Source organism: Trachypithecus francoisi, unplaced genomic scaffold, assembly GCF_009764315.1.
Source record: "Trachypithecus francoisi isolate TF-2019V2 unplaced genomic scaffold, Tfra_2.0 Lachesis_group0, whole genome shotgun sequence".
Lineage (NCBI taxonomy): Eukaryota > Metazoa > Chordata > Mammalia > Primates > Cercopithecidae > Trachypithecus > Trachypithecus francoisi.
This window is the reverse complement of record NW_022681453.1, coordinates 192108260-192128804: the sequence shown is the minus strand read 5'-3', so window position 1 is coordinate 192128804 and position 20545 is coordinate 192108260. Positions and strand designations below refer to the sequence as shown.

Below are 20545 nucleotides of genomic sequence, written 5' to 3'. Positions count from 1 at the left end.
AAAATAGTTTTCTGTTGGTCATGCCAGCAACTTGATAGGTTTATTTCGCTCCTTTTGCTTTAGATTTTAGTGTTAGCTTTTCAAATTTTTGTTTGTATTATTTTGTATAGATATAGAAAATATCTACATGGTTTGAGAGTCAAATCCTTAGGACAGAAGATATTCCAGGGAGTCTTGGTTCCTATCCCTCTCCTTTCTGATTATGTCTTCATTCTCTCTAGAATCATCATTTTGGTTTTTATTTATTCTTACATTTAAAAATATAAACAGATTATGTATAATATTCATAGCTTTGTATTACATATACAAAACAGGATATATATTTATACTGCTGTCTTCTAGATGAATAGAGGTGTATCAAACATATTTAACTATATTTCCTGCTGTGTATATTTTACCTGCGTAACTATGTTTCCCAGGGACCATTTAGTATATATAGATATTCTTCATTCATTATTTCAGCTGCATGGTACTCTCTTGTGTGGAGAAACCATTGTTTATTCAGTCAATCCTCTATTGAAAAAAATTTTCTCAGTTTTTTACTACTACAAATAGTGCTGTAATAAAAAGCTTTGTACATATGTCTTTCCATATTTTCGCCAGTGTATCTTCGGCACAGATTCTGAGAAGTAAAATTGCTAGGTTAAGAAATAAGTACGTATGTACCTTTGTTAGAAAAATGTTGCCAAAGTTTCTCTCCGTAGAGATTGTGCCAGTTTGCATTTGCACCAGAAATGTGTCAGTGACTGATTCCTACCAGCCTTGCCAATAGAATGTGCTGGAAATTTTGCACATTTTTCTCATCATAAGGTGAGCAATGTTATCTCATACATATGTCTCACTCTCTTTTTTAGAAAGTAATTTAAAACTTACAAAAAAGTTGTAGAATAGTTTAAATAACTTCTTTTCTAGAACTATTTGAGAATAAGTTGCTGACATGTAGCTCCGTGGTCATCACCCGCACATCCTTTCGTGTGTGTTCCTTTTCTCTCTCTCTTTCTTTCTTTATTTTATTTTATTTATTCTTTTTTTTTTTTTTTTGAGGCAGGACTTGTTCTGTTGCCCAGCTGGAGTGCAATGGTGCAATCATAGCTCATTACAGCCTCGATCTCCTGGGCTCAAGTAATCCTCTCGCCTCAGCTTCCAGTGTGCGCCACCATGCCTGGCTAATTTTTTTTTTTGGACAGATGGGGTCTACTGTGTATTTCTTAAAGACAAAGACATTTTCCTACACAAAGGACAGTGCAACCAGGAAGTTAACATTGACACATTTCTCCCAACTAATGGTCAGACCTTGTTCATGTTTTGCCAATCGTCTCAATAATGTTCTAATAGAAAAGAGATATAAGATTACACAATGCTGTTGTTTGCTGTGTCTCTTTAATCTTCAATTTTTAGTTGAATTCTGAGACTTTGACTCTTCTGATTCTAGTTATTTTATAGAATGTCCTTCAGTTTGCATTTGCTGATGTTTCCTCATAGTTAAATTCAGGTTATGCATTTTTGGCTGGACTATCACAGACATGATGCTGTGTTTTCACTGCTTCCTCTCAGATGGTGCATAATTTCAATTTGTCCTATTACTGGTGATGCTAACTTATATTACTTAATTAAATGGTGTCTGCCAGGTTTCTCCATTGCATATTTATTCTTTTCCTTTTTGTAATTAATGGTTATTTTGTTGAGAGATACGGTGTTTCTTGGCCAAATTAATTATTACCTTGATAGTTGCCAAATGGTGATTTTTCTAATGTTACCTCTCCTTCTACATTAATTAATTGCCATTTTGCTGCAAGGAAAATCTGTCTCTTCTCCTTATTTATTTATTCATTTACTTAAGTCATTATGAACTCATAAATCCCTATTTTATTTGATGGTTACAGTTCTTTCTTATCATTATTTACTTTGATGTTCAAATTGTTACAGATTTAGGCAGTGAGACCCCTTTAAAGTTGGCTTTGATATTTTTGTGATATGGCCCCATCATCCTTTGAGCATTTCTTTACTTAATGACACAACAAGTTGTTCTAGCTTACGTTATACTTTTCTTGGCCCAGCCTGTACTCAGTCGTTTCTCTAAGGAAGCCTTTTTATTGGGAGAAAGGGAATTTAGAAACCAAAATCTGGGCACTGGATGTGCTCATTACTATTGGTGTATAAACAAAAAGACTAGCAAACATATTTATGTATTCTTATAATCACACATATTTACATCTATATTATTTCTCTCTCTGTATCTAGTACATTGATATTTTTCATTGGAATCTACTACCACAGGGTTTATTGTAGTTGTATCTCTTTCTCTATTTGTAATTTCCTTTCTTCAGTGAGAAACCTGGCTAGTTAACCTCATTATATCTACAGGAGTCCCCTCTTATCTGCAGGGGATACATTCCAAGACCCCAGATAGATGTCTGAAACCATGGGTAGTACTGAGTCTGATCACTGTCATTTGGAACACATTTCTGTTCATGTCTTCCACCCATACATTTAATGCCTTTACCATTTTATCTAAGCACTTCACACTGTGGTTGTAATGTTTGCAGTTTGAGGTGCGATGCACAACTAGCACAAATTTCTTTTTCCTTCTTCACAACTTCACAGATAGTTGATTCATTCTTACTGTAGATCTTAGCAACCTCAGCATACAGTTTTGTTTTCTTTGAGAACATTCACCTTTTCACTTAAAGAAAGCACTTTACTGCTCCTCGTTGGCCTAACTGAATTGAGAGCATTACTACTCTTGTGCTTTGGAGCACAAGTAGTAAAATAAGGGTAACCTGAAATGAGCACAGGGATACTGCAACAGGCAATGTAATAGTCAGGTGACTGACAAGCAGGGAGTGTATACAGCATGGATTCTGTTTCGGGTGGGATGGAGCGCATAGCACTAGATTTAATTACTCTACTCAGAATGGTGCACAGCTGGAAAACTTATACATTGTTTATTTCTGGGATTGGCCACTTAATATTTTCTGACTGCAGTTGACTGTAGGTAACCGAAACCATGGAAAGTGCAACTGGAGATCAAGGGAGACTACTGTACTTACTGTACCATTTCTGCCTGGGTGCAACCAATCTTTCATCACCACTGATGCTCCCACTGCCCCTCATCCCACTCCTATGTAGACGCCCTTTTCACCTTGCTCGGGTCCCAACATCCCACAGCAGGCCACTGCCACCATGGGGGCCCTTCTGTCCCTGCTCAAGCTCTGACACCCTGTACCAGGTCATGGAAACACCCTTCCATCCTGCTTAGGCTCCAATACCCCAGAGCAGGCTGCCAGCCCACCCCACCCAGCCCCCTGCAGGGAGGCCGATCTTACACCGGCCCTAATAGCTTTAAGACTGAATAAGGAAGAAAAGAAGTAAGGAAGGCAGGCAGGCAATGAGGAAGTAGGGAAGAACTTTCATTTCTCTTATCATGGGTAAGAATGAACAGCTTTGCAGACACTTAACACACCACGTGTATGTGTATGTGTATGGAGTGACAATATCTAGCAATTTTGCTATACAGTTATTTGCTGGAGATCTCTTTTTAAAAGGAACTCATTATCTATTAGGATTTTTTTTTTTTTTTTTTGAGGCAGGGTCTTGCCCTGTCACCCAGGCTGGAGTGCAGTGGCACGATCATCACCCACTACAGTGTCAACCTCCTGAGCTTAAATTTAAGCAGTCTTCCCACCTCAGCCTCCCAAGTAGCTGGGAGTACAGGTGTGTGTCACCATGCCTGGCTAATTGTTTTATTTTTTATTTTTTGGTGAAGATGGAGCTCCTGCTGTGTTGTCCAGGTTGGTCTCACACACCTAAGCTCAAATGATTCTCCCGCAGTAGGCTCCAAAAGTGCTAGGATTACAGGCATGAGCCACTGTGCTCAGCTGGGAATATTAGCCTTTTATCTGTAATGTAAGTTTCAGATTTGTTTCTGAATTTGTCATTAGTTTTTTCTTATTATTTTGCCACACAAAGATTTTTATTTTATGTAGTCTATTTTGTTACATTCTTTTCTTTTTTTTTCAAAGTTTGAATCAATGTTGAGGAATGTTCTCCTTTCTCCAAAAAAAAAAATGCCATGGTTGCTTTTTCATTGATATCCAAGTTAAGCAGATGTTGGATTATATTTTTGTGGGAAGATAACCTGACTCAACTCTGTCTCCTCCTACTTTCAGCTGGAGTTCAAGAGCTGGAATCACACGTCCTGGTGCCTGGAGATTTATTAATTTTGACAGGGAACAAAGTGCTAATGCCATGTGATGCCATTCTGATTGAAGGCAGCTGTGTGGTGGATGAAGGCCTGCTGACAGGTACAGTTCTATCTCCACAGCTGGCAACCTCTGTGGGCTGGCCCACACTCCACGCTACTATGGTCCCTCCTCCTCCTCTACCTGAATGACAACGGCTGGCTGTAAAGCATTGTCTGCTATGGGACCTTCCTGTTTCCACAAATCTTACTTAGTCCTGCTGTGAATGGATCTGTGGGTTCAAATTAAAGCTCTTTCTATGTGTTAAGTTTGATACAATAGTAAGTTTTTGAGTGTTTAGTATTTCTTTCTTGAACAAAAGGTTATTACAACCCTCTCATTTACCTTAAAAGATTGTAGAGATCATTAGATCTTTCGGAATTGTCTGTGACTTTTATGTTTATTTATTTTAAATATAACATGTTTTTAAATAAACTTGGAGGATTTGAAAATCATCAGCGACATCCTGAAACCCACAGGGGTCATTCAAATTCTTCCTCGCCTGGCTTGAAAATGTTAAGAAATTCATGAGGCAGCATTTGGAAAACCTGCTGCTTCCAAAATACACACTGGGTGTTTTGGACTAACAAACGGCATGCTGGAGCTGGGTGGGACCTGTGAGGTGTCTCACTTCACGGGCATGGCAACTGAGGTCCAGAGAGGTGACTTGCTTAAGATTACACTGCCTTGATTTCTCACTCACATAGCATAATGATGAGATGTTCAGCTGATACTTCTATAAGATAAAGAAGAATCATAAAGTATTTCTCGGAGATGAAATGAGAGGCTGTGAATACATGGAGGCTGTGAACGCACTCTCATTGGTGTATCATGGTTCCCATTCAAGTTCAGATCAAATCCATTTCTCCCAGGCAGCCCAGAAAGACAGGTAATGGAGACAAGTGTACACACTTTCTTCCTATGTTAGCTGACAAAGAATAAATATGTCACAGATCATGGCAAGGCAGGTTCTTTTCCCTCAAAAATTCATAGATTCCTAAAAATCCTGTGATGCTGGGACTCTGTGGTGCCAACTACCATTTTCCTAATGAAAGTAGCCTTAATATACTGTAATGAAACTCTGACTTTCTATTGACCACTCTGCAGAGACCAGTAGAAGACTTTAGAAACTTGTTCCTCAGAACAGACCCATAGTTATTTCACGGCTTCATTCATTACCTTGCATTAGCACTTCAAGCCTCTGCAACAGGCCTCTCCCACTGCACTGGCAAAAGTTGCTAAAGTCCCAATTGCCAAATCCAGTGGACTCTTTAAATTTCTTTCTTTTTGAGACAGAGTCTCAGTCACTCTGTTGCCCAGGTTGGAGTGCAGTGGCTTGATCTTGGCTCACTGCAGTCTCTGCCTCCCGGGTTCAAGCGATCCTGTCATGTCAGCCTCCATCAAGTAGCTGGAATTACAGACGTGCACCACCATACCTGGCTAATTTTTGTATTTTTAGTAGAGGCGGCGTTTTACGATGTTGGCCAGGCTGGTCTGGAACTCCTGACCTCAAGTGATCTGCCTCCAAAAGTGCTTGGATTACAGGCATAAGCCACTGTGCCCAGCCTGATTCTTTAAATTTCTCAACTTATTGTCCTCTCTGTTCCATCTGACTATTCTGACCAGCTCTCTTTCTGAAAACTCTCTTCTCTATAACTTTCTAAGATAATTCTCTCTCTCCAAATTCTTCTACCACTGACTATACCCATTCAGTTTCTTCTGCTGCTCCTCTTCCTCCATCTCCTGAATTAGTGCTGCTCATGGCTGCATCCTTGGCCTTTCCTGTTCTCACTATATACTTGGTCTCTAAGTAAACTTGTCTGCTTCTGTGACTTTAATTACCATCTGAAATCTGATGAGTTCTGGCTAAATCTCTCTAGTCCAGGCCTCTCCTCTGAGCTTCAAATCCAAATAAATCTCAAACTGCCTACAAGGCATCTCGACATGGTCATTCTACAAGGCAACTTCAGCTTACAGTGGCCAAAAGGCAATTCTTTCTCTCGTCCTATAATCCCTATGTTAAGGGATAATGTCGAGCCTCTGCTTATTCTTCCAAGTCAGGAACTAGAAAGGCATTGCAAATTTCTCTGTCCCTATGACCTGCCAGTACATTTTCTCAAGTTTTGTAGCTTCTTACTTCCTTGTTTCTTTCCTTTTTCCTCTGTTTTCCAGGCTGCCATGCAGTGGTGTGATGTCCGCTCATTTCCAACTCCACCTGCCGAGCTCAAGTGATTCTTGTGCTTCAGCCTCCAGAGTAGCTGGGATTATAGGCATGCACTACCACACTCGGCTAATTTTGTATTTTTAGAAAAGATAGGGTTGTACCATGTTGCCCAGGCTGGTCTTGAACTCCTGGCTCAAGTGATCTGCCTGTCACTGCCTCCCAAAGTGCTAGGATTAAAGGCGTGAGCCACTGTATCCGGCCACTTCCTTGTTTCCTGAATGCAGTGCTTCCTTTCTATTCCCACTGCCGGCTGTCATAGTTCAGACCTCATCCCTTGCCACTGGGATTCCTGTGATTATTTCCCAGTTGGATACTCAACCTCCAACCTCACCAGACTTTGATTCATTCCTGTGCTATGGACAGAGTGCTCTCTCTTATACATAAATATATTACTCTCCTGATTAAAGTGATTAAATCTCTCCACATCCTCCTTCAGTCACCAGTGGCTTTATTTTATTTATTTATTTATTATTTATTTATTTTTGAGATGGAGTTTCACTCTCGTTGCCCAGGCTGGAGTGCAATGGCACAATCTTGGCTCCCCGCAACCTCTGCCTCCCGGGTTCAGGCGATTCTCCTGCCTCAGCCTCCTGAGTACCTGGGATCACAGGCATGAGCCACCACTCCTGACTGATTTTTTGTATTTTTACAAAAAACGGGGTTTCTCCATGTTGGTCAGTCTGGTTTCGAACTCCCGACCTCAAGTGATCTGCCTACCTCGGCCTCCCAAAGTACTGGGGTTATAGGCATGAGCCACTGTGCCCAGCCCACCAGTGCCTTTAGACATATCTGTGGACACTTAGAGTTCTCCATGCTTTGGCTCCTAGATAGCTCTCATGGCCCTTTATTCTCCACACTCCATATTCTTGACTGCACAGCGTGAGATTCCCTAGATAGTTATTTCCAGCTCTCTTGACATCTGTGCTTGATTTACAGTACCTATAGTATTTATAATACTGTATTATACTTATTTGTTTACATATCTGTCTCCTATTCTAAACTACAGACCTCTTAGAAATAAAAACTATGTTTATGCTTGTGTCCCCAATACCTAGGGTTATCTCTGCCACATGGTAGGCTCACAAAAAAAAAGTCTTTTGTATGATGAGTGGGTGCAGGCATGATTTAAATGAGGGAAGTCATCCTGCCTCACAAAACAAGATGCTTGTTTTCTGTAGGAGAAAGTATTCCAGTCACCAAAACTCCGTTACCCAAGATGGATAGCTCTGTGCCCTGGAAAACACAGAGTGAAGCAGATTACAAACGGCATGTCCTCTTCTGTGGAACAGAGGTTATCCAGGCCAAGGCAGCTTGCTCTGGGACCGTGAGAGCAGTGGTACTGCAGACTGGTTAGCATCACCTCCTTTTTCTTATTTTTAATGGCATATTTTTGCTCAGTTTGTCTAGTGCCTTACATTTATTAGCTAAAGAGAAGCTGTTTTTTCTTTATAATCATAGTTTTTTTCATTTTTAATTTTTGTGGGTATATAGTGGCTGTGTATATACTTGTGGGATACCTGAGCTGTTTTGACACAGGCCTGCAATGTGAAATAAGCACATCGTGGAGAATGGGGTATCTGTTCCCTCAAGCACTTGTCGTTTGAGTTACAAACAATCCAATTACACTTTTTAAGTTATTTAAAAATACACAACTAAGTTATTGTTGACTATAGTCACCCTTTGTACTATCAAATAGCAGGCCTTACTCATTTTTTCCATTTTTTTTTGTACCCATAGATAAGGAGAAGTCTTACCTACAGGTACAAAATACACCAAATATATATAAATCCATAGATTTTAAATACCAATTGAACTATGGCATATGCCTCTTAGTAAAAATGATAGTACTGATGACACTAATTATTATTTATGTGCTTTGCAGTATATAAACTATTTCCACCATATCAAACAAGCAGAGCAGAGATGCTTACTGCTTCTACTATGCCTATGAATAGGCTGAGGCCACACAATTCAATGAACTTTAAAAAATACCATGGCCAGCAGTTGAAGCTGCACCTAGAACCCAGGTCTTCTAATCCTGAATCCCAAGTTCTTTCTAGGGTGAGCTAGAAACTGCAAATGTAACATTGCGAAGTATTAGAAAAGTGAGTCCATCAGTATTTACTGGACCACTTAATTCAAGTGACATGCGTGTGCATGCACACGTTTGGGTCATTTTCTTAAAATAAAATTCTATTTGGCAAAGCTGTGCTGTGCACCCAGTACGGGGGTTTCCTATCTCCGGGATGCATTGAAATTGGAAGTGGAGGAAAGGAAGGCCAGAGAGAGTACTGGGCTCTGAGATAGAGATTTCCGTTCTAGCATTTATGGATTTTTCTAGCTCTCTTTCAATTGCCTTTGAGCTTAAACATTGTTCAAATGTCAGTAGAGAGAAACAAAAGTGGTGTTGAGGTTTGGAAGAGCACCAGCAGTACTGTTGGTCTCCTGAGAGGGTGGGGTGTGTGTTTGTTGTTCCAGGATTCAACACGGCAAAGGGAGACCTTGTGAGATCCATTCTCTACCCCAAGCCAATGAATTTTAAGTTGTACAGGGATGCCATCAGGTTCCTCCTGTGCCTTGTAGGAACAGCCACCATTGGGATGATCTATACTCTGTGTGTCTATGTGCTTAGCGGGGTAAGCTGTCTTTGCTCTTTTATTAAACGTGTACATCCTCATCTATATATATTTTGTACTGTGCATGTTGGCTTTAATCTAGGATGTGGTTTACAAACCTGGAAAACAAAGCCAAGGCCTGAAACCTGTGTGTGGACTTCCAGATCCCAATCAGCAACTGATCACTAAGTCCATAATAACAGACAGGCTTCATGGGATAGGGGGATAAAACTATTTATTCATTGGTATATCAGTGTACTTCTCTTTTTTATACTATTTTTCCTTTTCAATCTGCGAATATATTTATTTCAATAAAGTAGCATTTTTATAGCGATCGAACGAGGGATTTTAAATAAAATCAGACACCCAGTTTTCGTGAGGTCGTGGAAGACTAGCATGTTATTCTTTGCTGGCAACAATATAAATCACATTTTTTTTTATTGCTATTTGGCGAAAGATAGTGAGAGCTATAAACATGGTCATGCCTTTAACCCACTGATACCATTTCTTGAAATTTGACCTAAAGAAGTAAACAAAAAGAAGGAAGGCTGGGCATAGTGGCTCACGCCTGTAATCCTGCACTTTGGGAGGCCAAGACGGGTGGATCACCTGAGGCCAGGAGTTCAAGACCAGCCTGGCCAACATGGCAAAACCCCGTCTCTACTAAAAGTACAAAAATTAGCCAGGCATGGTGGCGGGTGCCTGTAATCCCAGCTACTCGGGAGGCTGAGGCAGAAAAATCACGCGAACCCGGGAGGTGGAGGTTATAATGAGCCGAGATCACATCACTGCACTCCAGCCCGGGTGACAAGAGTGAAACTCTGTCTCAGAAGGAAAAAAAAAAAAAAGGCAAAGAGTCATATGCTGTTCATCAGTGATTTGTCTGTAATAATTAAAGAATGACTGTCATCCAGGAACCTCCAGAGGAGGTGGTGAGGAAAGCCCTTGACGTCATCACAATTGCGGTTCCTCCTGCTCTCCCTGCTGCTCTGACCACAGGCATTATCTATGCCCAGAGGAGGCTGAAGAAGAGAGGCATCTTCTGCATTAGCCCCCAGAGGATCAATGTGTGTGGACAGTTAAACCTTGTCTGCTTTGACAAGGTATGTGTGTCTCATCCTTATTGTTATCATCATTTTTTACCATTGCTGTCATCGTGTGCATCTACTTTTACCCTCTTGCAAGGGAGGAGCCATAGAATGTGGGTGGCTGTCTTCATTTTATCCCTGGTTAGAGGCGTGATCTGGCAAAGATACGTCTCTTAAGCTCACAGAGTCCAAGGTTTAGAGAAGAAGTGGGTGCTAAATAGGAAAATCTTTTTGGGTCCTTCCAACTTCAATATCCTATGAAAAGCAATTAAAGTAGCATCCCTTTTCTCTGCAGTCAAAACCTTCATATAAAGAACAAAATTTAAACCCTTTACTCTCGTCACTGCTGTATCCTTGATGCTAAGAATATTGCCTGGTGTAGAGTTAGTGTGCAATAAAGATTGAATTAATGAACGAATAAAAAAGGAAGAGTTTATTAAACTGTGCCTTACTGTGAGCCTCCTATTGAACTTTTGCGGTATTTTCCCATCTGTAGTTTATTGTCTAAAACTACCCTTGATTATTTGCCAGTTATTCCCAACCAGCCTCTTATTCTACCATCTCTGTATTGTATTTATTTAGTCTGTACATACATATGCTGGGGTGAAGGTGGGAGTTGTGAGAGAATAAGATGGAAATGCCTTTCAGGGCATTGTGAACAGAGGCATGGAGGCAGGAAAGCAAGAGAGTGTGGTTTTGACTAGAGCAGGCTGTTGGTAATGGGAGAGGCTATCTGTGGACCTTGAATGTCTGGCTTAGAAAGTATTTACATACATTTTAAGCAGTGGACAGTTATTGAAGGCTTTTGTTGCTGTTGTTGACTTCTTTTTTAAATGTGCCTTTTAAATGTGGTAAAATACACGTAACATAAAATTTATTTTAGCCATTTTTCCGTGTACTGTTCACTGGCATTAAGTACCTTCGCACTGTTCTGCAGCCATCACTACTATTCATTTTGAGGACTTCTTTTATTTTCCCAAACTGAAACTATATTCATTCAGCAGTATACGGAAGGTTTCGATAGTTGAGAATTAATGGGATCAGGGCTGTATTTTATAATTCTTGGAATATCAGAAAGATCTACCAAGAACAGAAAGTCAACATAACTCTTGCTACCATTTTAATATTATTCTGTGATCAAACTAGCAAGGTAAGAAATGACATTCTATTTATGAGATTATATCCTTGGACTTGGAAAAAGAAACAGGAGTGGGAGAGATAATTGTGACCTGAATTTGTATAAAAAATGAGCAATAATTGTGAGTAATTATGATTATTATTAGCTTTTACTGTATGCTAGATGTTAAATGAAACACTTTATGTTATCCCATTTATTCTTCACCACAACTCTCTGAGATTATGACCATGTTACGGATAAGAGCTCTTATATTTAGAGGGATTAATTTGCTCTGGTCACACAACTGGTGTTTAAACCTAACCTGAATTCTTAACCATTATATTGCACTGTGAGAAATACCAACACTTTTTTTTTTTTTTTTTTTTTTTACCAAATAGCAAATCATTTCTTTCAAGTCTTTTCACACACAGTGCCCTGTAGGTAAAAATTCCACTCTATTCCTTATTTTAATGACATATTTTAAACTTCTGCTATGAAACTGGGACTCACCCATTTTATATCGAGGACTTTCCCATCCATTCAGGCTACCATTAGATCCTGAAAACAATCCTCTGAAGTTGTGAGGAAGATACTTTTTTTGTTGTTGTTATGAAGGACACTAAAGTTGGAAAAGATTAAGTTCCAGCTTGTTAGACAACTGGCATAAGCTCAACGCTTCCAACAGGTACTCCAGAGACCCCCCCCTCCATGGTGCCCCTCCTTGAAATGCTGATCTTGTTAATGTGTTTGTGAAGCATTTTCTCATTACAAAAATACCTTATTTATCTGCACTATGGAGCCTTCACTATGGGGACCCTGGATTTTTTTTTTTTTTTAAGTAGGGAGGTGGTTTCATTGTGTTGTTTAGGCTGGTCTCCAACTCCTGAGTTCGAGTGATTCTCCTGTGTCAGCCTCCCGTAGTGCTGGGATTATAGGCATGAAGCACCACGCCTTGCCTGGATCTTCAGAGTAAATGCAGCATCTGTTTCTGTTCAGACAGGCACCTTAACAAGGGATGGCTTGGACCTCTGGGGAGTCGTGTCCTGTGATAGGAATGGGTGAGTACCTTGGACCAAATGCATTCTAGTGTCTCTTTTCCCAAAATTCCATGTTTTCTCTTGAAATTACTAATGGAGATATTTGGACTTTGGCTTTGGTGAACAATGATTGCCAAAGTATCTTCTTTTAACTTCTCATCTTGAATTCTTCAAAGCCTCACTAAAGCCATTCCCCCCACCCCACGCAGTCCCATGCCACTCACAAATCCGGAAGGTGAAGCTTTGACACTGCATCCCAATCCTCGCTAAAATATAATGTGTGCCAGCATGAAGTTGACCCAGTAGAAGTAATTTAGACATTACCAGGACACTGTCCTTTAAGGAGGTAACATTCTTGGTTCAAGCTGAAGCCTCTTGACGTGCTAGGAGGAAGAACACTGCTCTTACTTTTGTACCTTGAATTTCAGGAAGGGAAGAGGAATATTTATAGAACCGTAGCTAGTGTACTCATTTTTCTTGGTATTCCAGTTTTAAGAACTCTACTTTCTGGCTGCTGGAAATTCCTTTTTCTTTTTCTTTCTTTTTTTTTTTGTTTTTTATTGAGACGGAGTTTCACCCTTATCACCCAGGCTGGAGTGCAGTGGCATGATCTTGGCTCATTGCAACCTCCGCCTCCTGGGTTCAAGTAATTCTTCTGCCTCAGTCTCCCGAGTAGCTGGGATTATAGGTGCCTGCCACCATGCCTGGCTAATTTTTGTATTTTTAGTAGGGACGGGGTTTCCCCATGTTGGCCAGGCTGGTCTCAAACTCCAGACCTCAGATGATTCGCCCACTTCACCCTCCTAAAGTGTTGGGATTACAGGCGTGAGCCACTGCGCCAGGCTGAAACTCCTTTTTCCTAGCAAGTGAAGACAGTTTTGGCAGTTCTCAGCTTGGTGTGCTCAAGATTTGCACAGCCCTCTCCTGTGGCCCTCTTGTGGCCATGTTTGAGTTTGCATCTCTGCCTGCTTTTTCTACTCACTACGAACTCCTGGGGAATCAGAACATGAAATCGCTGATGCACTTGACATTTATGTTTTGTTTGAAAATGAAAGTTTTCTCCTGTAACACTTGTAACTTAAATCACAAAGCATTTTGTGCATGAAATGTTCATGGTGGTTCTTTGGCATTATACAGATGACATGTAATTTATCCATAAAATATGCTAATTACACATAGTTTAATACTTGCATATTAAAATACCATTTAGAAACAAGTCTAATTCCTGGATTAAAAAAGCGATCCTTGTGCTTCTAGCCACTTTAGTGTACAGAAGAAGCCTCTTAATGTGTTAAACTCTGAAGTTCTTTTCATTTTTCCTAGAGGATAGATTTGGATATATACTTAGTCTCATAGTTCATTAGTGTTTTTCTGTTTCAGCTTCTACAAAATATGTATACATTTATTCAAATATCTGTGCATCTTGAGAGCAGTCTTGTTCTTATTTAGATTTGCATCTCTAGTGCTGTAACTCTGTACCAGGCACAGATAGTAGGTGCACAGTAATTGCTCATCTAAAATGAACTCAATGTATTCTGTCTTTTGAATGTTCCACTTATTGAATTGACACCATATTATTCATAAAGCTTTGGAAACTTTCTGTTTCTAAAAGTGACTTGTTGCATTGAAGTAATAACAATTGATATGTTATTGATAACATATCAGGGAGGGTAAATGATCCCTCCCTCCCTCCCTCCCTCCCTCCCTTCCCTCCCTCCCTCCCTCCCTCCCTCCTTCCTTCCTTCCTTCCTTCCTTCTTGCCTGCCTGCCTGCCTGCCTGCCTGCCTGCCTGCAGATCAAAGTTGAATTCCAATGATTAAAACAATTTAAAATAAAAAACGGCAAATTTAATTAATAAAATGAAACAAAACAGAATTAATTCTAGGTAAGAAGTGAACACCTGACTTAGAGGCTATTAAATGCCTTCTCGTTAAACGTGAGCTCATCTCTGACATTTCTTCTTTTCCAAAAAGCCCTGATTGTTGTGCCAGATACTTTAAGAACTATTAAAGGCTATCAGGGATTGATAGCCAGAAATACTCAGATAAAAATGCACCGACAGGATTGATAGAGAGCTTTATATATTTGCTGTGCTAACCAGAGTCTGGCCCAATCCTCTGGAATGCAGAATTATATACTCAGAATTACAGACTAGTGACAGTGTACGTCTCATAGTAAAAATAACATTTTTTTTTCCTGATCTGTATTTTGCTTTTCAGCGTGAGTTTAAGTTTCTGTGTTAACTATACTGCTGGTGGTCTCTTCCTTTTAGATATTTACTAAAATACCATTGGGTATGCGGTAAACCCACCAAGATGAGTTGCTCTTTTAACACATAATAATGAATATAACTAACAGGGTCAATACAAAGCCAGGACATTTTTGAACTCTTAGTGTGACAAAAGGAAGCTTGAATGCAAAAGCCAGGAAGCCATGTGGCTGAATTGTGAGTCAACATTGCGATATGTTTGCTTTCAAAGCAAAGGGCTAGAGCAACTTAAGGTTATCTTTAAATAAATGCAGGGTCCATATTATCAGAAGTAATTGTCTGTCTTGAAATGTGGTCCCCAGGATCAGAAAATGACAAATAGAAACTTTTCCAAACAAGAAGAATAAGGAAAGTGAGAGGGAGGCCTGATAAAACTGTTATTAGAGGAACAGCTAGAGGTTCCTGTGCAACACCAGAGGGAGGGAGGTAAAGGGAACGGCCGAGTTGATCCGTAAGTTTGAAAGAAGTTGGCATGTGGAGGAGCGGGGGCAAGTGAACTCTCACTGGCTCCCAGGAGCAGATTTTGCCCCCCCGTAGGATGAAGCGTCCACCATTCAGACGTCCTCCACACGAGATAAGCTGCTTTGAGAACCAACGTCTGTGCTGCCCATTTGAGAAGGGGCTGTGACCCACCAAGCTGCAGACGACATTTTTCTTGTGATGCCAGAGCTGAACTTAATGGCCTCCACTCTGAGTTAGTGAAGGCACTCGGCCTATAACATTTGAGTTGTATTTTAATAGCTTTTTAGATGAGACTGTGTTCTCATCTAAAATGAAATGATGGGGATAATGATTGGGATAGGGACACAAGAGGCCAGGGTGGAAGAGGGGGATGCAATGTTCTTTTGAAAAATGTTTTTAGCCAGGCACGGTGGCTCACACTTGTAATCCCAGCACTTTGGGAGGCCGAGGCGGGTGGGTTACCTGAGGTCGGGAGTTCAAGACCAGCCTGGCCAACATGGTGAAATCCCATCTTTGCTAAAAATACAAAAAATTAGCTTGGCATGGTGGTGGCTGCCTGTAATTCCAGCTACTCAGGAGGCTGAGGCAGGAGAATCGCTTGAACTTGGGAAGCAGAGGTTGCAGTGAATCGAGATCACACTACTGCCCTCCTCCAGCCTGGGTGATGGAGTGATAGAGTGAGACCCTGTATCCAAAAAAAAAAACAAACGAACAACATAAAACCTCAGAGACCTTTCTCATACTCAGTGAACTTACTTGGCTGAATGAAGCACTATTAATGTGGGAAGATTGGAGAGTGGTTATTAATGCAACAAAGCATATTAAATTATGTTTTATAAAGATCTTTGTTCACCTCCAAAATGCTCTGTTTTGGCATGAGGAGATAGAATGGAAACCCATTTCCTTTTCTCCTTAAGCTTTCAGGAAGTTCACAGCTTTGCCTCAGGCCAGGCTGTGCCATGGGGCCCACTGTGTGCGGCGATGGCCAGCTGCCACTCTTTGATCCTTCTTGATGGGACCATCCAGGGAGACCCTCTGGACCTCAAAATGTTTGAAGCCACCACCTGGGTAAGCCTCTGCTCTTCAGAGAACCTGAGAAGCTTCTTCAATGCCAGAGCAACATAGGCAATATCAGAGCTATGTGATTCTTATCAAAGGTGAGGTGTCCAATGTGGAGTACGTTTGGTAGTGAAGGGTAAACTCATCTAAGCCTGGTTTCCTCATCTGTGCAATGAAGCTAATAATAGCATCTACATAATGAGACTATTGTGAGGATTAAATGAGATGATGCATTAAAAAAGTCCTTGGCACTGTGCCTGGCAAATATTAAATGTTCAATCATATTAATATAATTGTATTTATTATGTAATTTTTTCTCCTCTCTCTGTACTGTTCTCTGAGCATTGTCTGGTTTCAAAGATTTTCCAGAATATGGGAATCAGAAAACGTTGCTTTCTCCAGCGCTCAGCATAACTCATAGACTCATGGTGACTATAAGTCTGATTTCTATTAATTTAGTATTTATTTTATTTCCAAGACTAGAAACAACAAAAAGGAAAACCAAAGAGCTTTTGTGGAGACTCTAAACTAGATTTAAGAGCCAACAGTGTAGTTCAGGAATCTGGCTTTTCTGGTTCTAGTTTTGGCTGTGCTCTAACTGACTGCTGAATCCCGTTAAGCTGTGTCTCATGTTGGGGCCTTGGCTCTCATGACCATAAAATGAATTAGACTAGTGGTGTTCACATAACACAAAACAAGACAAACACTCTGGAACCTTTTCATAAAAGGAAACATTCTCCAGAAACACTGTAAAGACTGAATAGCTGGAGTTACTCCGCTGAAATAAAAGGTGGGGTCTAAAGATGAGGATTAAGGGACATGCATCCCCAACTACTTAGCCATAATCGCTTCCTTTCTCCCTGCGCTGCATATAGCTCTCGCCTCTGGTGGCACACTGGGAGCAGCACTGAAAGAGACAATCTTCAGGGTCCCTTCCAAACCTCCTGGAGCATTATTTCATAGCAATCTAATGTAACTTTGCCAATCCTCTATCTTTTCTCGGTTACTGATTCCATATCTTTAAACAGGGATTGCAGTTTCCTCTCTGGGACCTTGTCAGCCACTCAGTGAGATGATTACAAAGCACTGCGGTGTCTTTGGGCAAAAGGCCCCTTTAACTATAATTTAGGGTCATTATTATAGCAATTACTGATTATTAACCATGTATATCACAGTCTCTGCCCTGCCCTACCCCAGCCCTGAGGACCATCCATCCAAATTATTCAGACATGCAAGGGCAGGAAGAGCCATGAAGTGCAGGAAAAGAACAACAGAAAGGTGCTTGCTTCACACAAAAGAAGTCTGGCCCTTCATGTTCGTGACTTTCAATCTAGGCTCTTCAGAAATGGAGAATGAGCCTTTACACAGCGCATTCCATCAGAGAAAACAAGATAAATTGCATGAATAATTCAAAAGTGTCTGCCCTTCAAGTTGTGCGGCATTTTCAATGCATTATTATTATTATTATTATTATTATTATCTTGTGGCAGAATAAATCTGGTTCACCTCTGAGAGAAGAGACACGGAAAACACATTGAGGTGGTCTGAGGATTTTCTCAAGGGGAGGGTTCAAACATAGCATCAGTGGGCAAACAATAAATATATCTCTGCAATGAAATATCCTATTTGTGAAATAGGAAATGGCTTTTTCTGGGGACGATTTCCACATCAAGGGAGTGCCGGCACATGCCGTGGTGGTTAAGCCCTGCAGAACAGCCAGCCAGGTAAGTCCTGCTTGCTCTTCGCCCCGCAACACCCAAACTCAAAGAGAAACTCTCTTTGGGCCCCCAGGTTTTGAAAGGTCACAGATGTGTCTTTGAATTTCAGGCGTGAAAATGGGTGAGACCTTCCCCCTTATTTATGAAAATAAAGATTACGGAAGCTGTATCAGCAGGTTCCTCTCCTTTCCCCATCCCTCAACCAGGTCCCAGTGGAAGGAATCGCAATCCTGCATCAGTTCCCATTCTCATCAGCTCTGCAAAGAATGACAGTCATTGTCCAAGAGATGGGAGGTGACCGACTGGCATTCATGAAAGGTGCACCAGAGAGGGTGGCCAGCTTTTGCCAACCTGAGACAGGTCTGTAACTTGACTTGGATTACACCTGGCAAATCTGTATCTCCAGATAAATATGTTCCCACAGCGTTTGATCTATTGATCCAATTGCCTATGGGTCATCACCAGTTGGGTGACTCACTGGCATTCCAAATGCATTGCAAAAACCAAGCTTGTCTTTCTCATTTCCTGCATTTCCTGGTTTCCTATTTGGTGCATGGTACCAGCATCCCCCGCCCCCACCCCATTTCGGTATCATCCCTGATTGCTTGCTCCCACTTAGTGCCTCTGTCTTGTCAGTTGCTAATCCATGGTCCTTCACTGCATCTGCTCATGCCTTCCTCATTCTCGATCACTTCAACAGTTGGTGGATTGACCCTCTGCCTCCAGTCTCCCCACCTCTGATTTGCCCTCTGTGCTGTGACCAGACTTTCTACCTCACGATTCTTTTAGTTGCTCTCATAGGCTCCAGGATCATCTCCAGTTTCTTTAGGATCATATGTAAGGCTTTCAGGTTTGAACTCCCAGTGAACTTTCCAGATGGACCTTACCACTCCTCATCCTGTGCTATTCCTGAGCTGAACTAACTCTTCACAGCTTACTCTCATGCCTCCAGGACTAAGCTCCTGATTCTCCCTCCGCCCCAGAATCCTGCCTTTACTGAACCACCTCCTCCCAGGCTGGTGTATGCACCACCAGATGCTTTCCACAGCATGCTGCAATGGCCTGGATGATAGCAGTGATCTCATTTGATTGCATGGTTACTCTGCTGGCTGTAACTCAATTAGACAGAAATCCTTAGAGCAGAACTTGTGAGTTTTTTTCAATTTCATACTTTTTTTAGCCTATATTTTAAGTTCAGTGGTACATGTGCAGGTTTGTTACGTAGGTAAACTTGAGTCATGGGGGTTTCTTGTACAGATTAATTCATTGTCCAGGTATTAAGCCTAGTACCCATTAGTTATTTTTCCTGATCCTCTCCCTCTTCCCACCTCCACCCCGGAATAGGCCCCAGCGTGTGTCATTCCCCCCATATGCCCATGTGTTCTCATTATTTAACTCCCACATGTAAGTTTGGTTTTCTGTTCCTATGTTAGCTTGCTAAGGATAATGGCCTCCGGCTCCATCCAGGTCCCTGCAAAGGACGTGATCTCATTCTTTTTTATGGCTGCGTAGTATTCCATCATGTATATGTACCACATTTTCTATATCCAGTCTATCATTGATGGGCATTTAGGTTGATTCCGTGCCCTTGGTATTGTGAATAGTGCTACAATAAACATATATATGCATGTGCATCTTTCTTAATAGAATGATTTACCTGCCTTTGGCTATATATCCAGTAATGGGATTGCTGGGCCAAATGGTATCTCTGTCTTTAGGACTTTGAGGTGTCACTGCATTGTCTTCCACAGTGGTTCAATTAATTTACACTCCCACCAACAGTGTATAAGCACTTCTTTCTCTCCACAACCTCACTAGCATCTGCTGTTTTTTGACTTTTTAATAATCACCATTCTGACTGGTGTGAGATGGTATCTCATTGTGGTTTTGGTTTGCATTTCTTTAATGATCAGTGAGGTTGAGCTTTTTTCTTTTCACATGATTGTTGGTCTCATGTATGTCTTCTTTTGAAAAGTGTTAATGTCCTTTGTCCACTTTTTAATGAGGATTTTTTGGGTTTTTTTGTCTTGTAAATTTTCTTTAAGTCTTTTATAGATGCTGGATATTAGACCTTTGTTGGATACATAGTTTGCAAAAATTTTCTCCTGTTCTGTAGGTTGTATGTTTACTCTGTTGACAGTTTCTTTTGCTGTGCAAAAGCTCTTTAGTTTAATTGGATCCCATTTGTCAATTTTTGCTTTTGTTGCAATTGTTTTTGGCATCTTTGTCATGAAATCTTTGCCCGTGGCTATATCCAGAATGGTATTGCCTAGGCTGTCTTCCAGACTTTTATAGTTTTAGGTTTTAAAAGTCTTTAATCCAGGCTGAGTTAATTTTTTTATATGGTGTAAGGAAGGGGTCCAGTTTCAATCTTCTGCATATGGCTAGCCAGTTATTCCAGGACCACTTATTGAATAGGGAAGCCTTTCCCCATGCTTGTTTTTGTCAGGTTTGTCAAACATCCGATAGTTGTAGGTGTGAAGTCTTATATCTGGGTGCAGAGCTTGTGATTTAATCTCTGCACAGCCAATGCCTGGCAGATAGTAGATTTTCAATAAGTGTTTGTTGGTTGAACTGAAGAAAAAAGAATTCTATACTTTTTCTATCTTTTTTTCTTTTTTCAAATGCTTCATTCTCATTTTAGCTTCACTACGTCTGAAGAGGTCAACCCTGACAATGTAGTTATGTTCAGAATTGTCACTGACTTGTTTACAT

The 20545-nt window shown here is 40.8% G+C and overlaps 1 protein-coding gene across 1 annotated transcript in view; it reads left to right on the top strand.

The window, feature by feature from the left end:
• ATP13A4 (ATPase 13A4) overlaps nt 1-20545 on the top strand; it is a 153299-nt gene that overhangs the window by 73824 nt on the left and 58930 nt on the right. The window contains exons 10-17 of the mRNA XM_033213065.1: nt 4170-4304; nt 7644-7814; nt 8944-9101; nt 9995-10183; nt 12282-12343; nt 15971-16121; nt 17750-17836; nt 18037-18190. Coding sequence (XP_033068956.1) covers nt 4170-4304; nt 7644-7814; nt 8944-9101; nt 9995-10183; nt 12282-12343; nt 15971-16121; nt 17750-17836; nt 18037-18190 — 1107 coding nt within the window. The remainder of the gene's footprint in view (nt 1-4169; nt 4305-7643; nt 7815-8943; nt 9102-9994; nt 10184-12281; nt 12344-15970; nt 16122-17749; nt 17837-18036; nt 18191-20545) is intronic.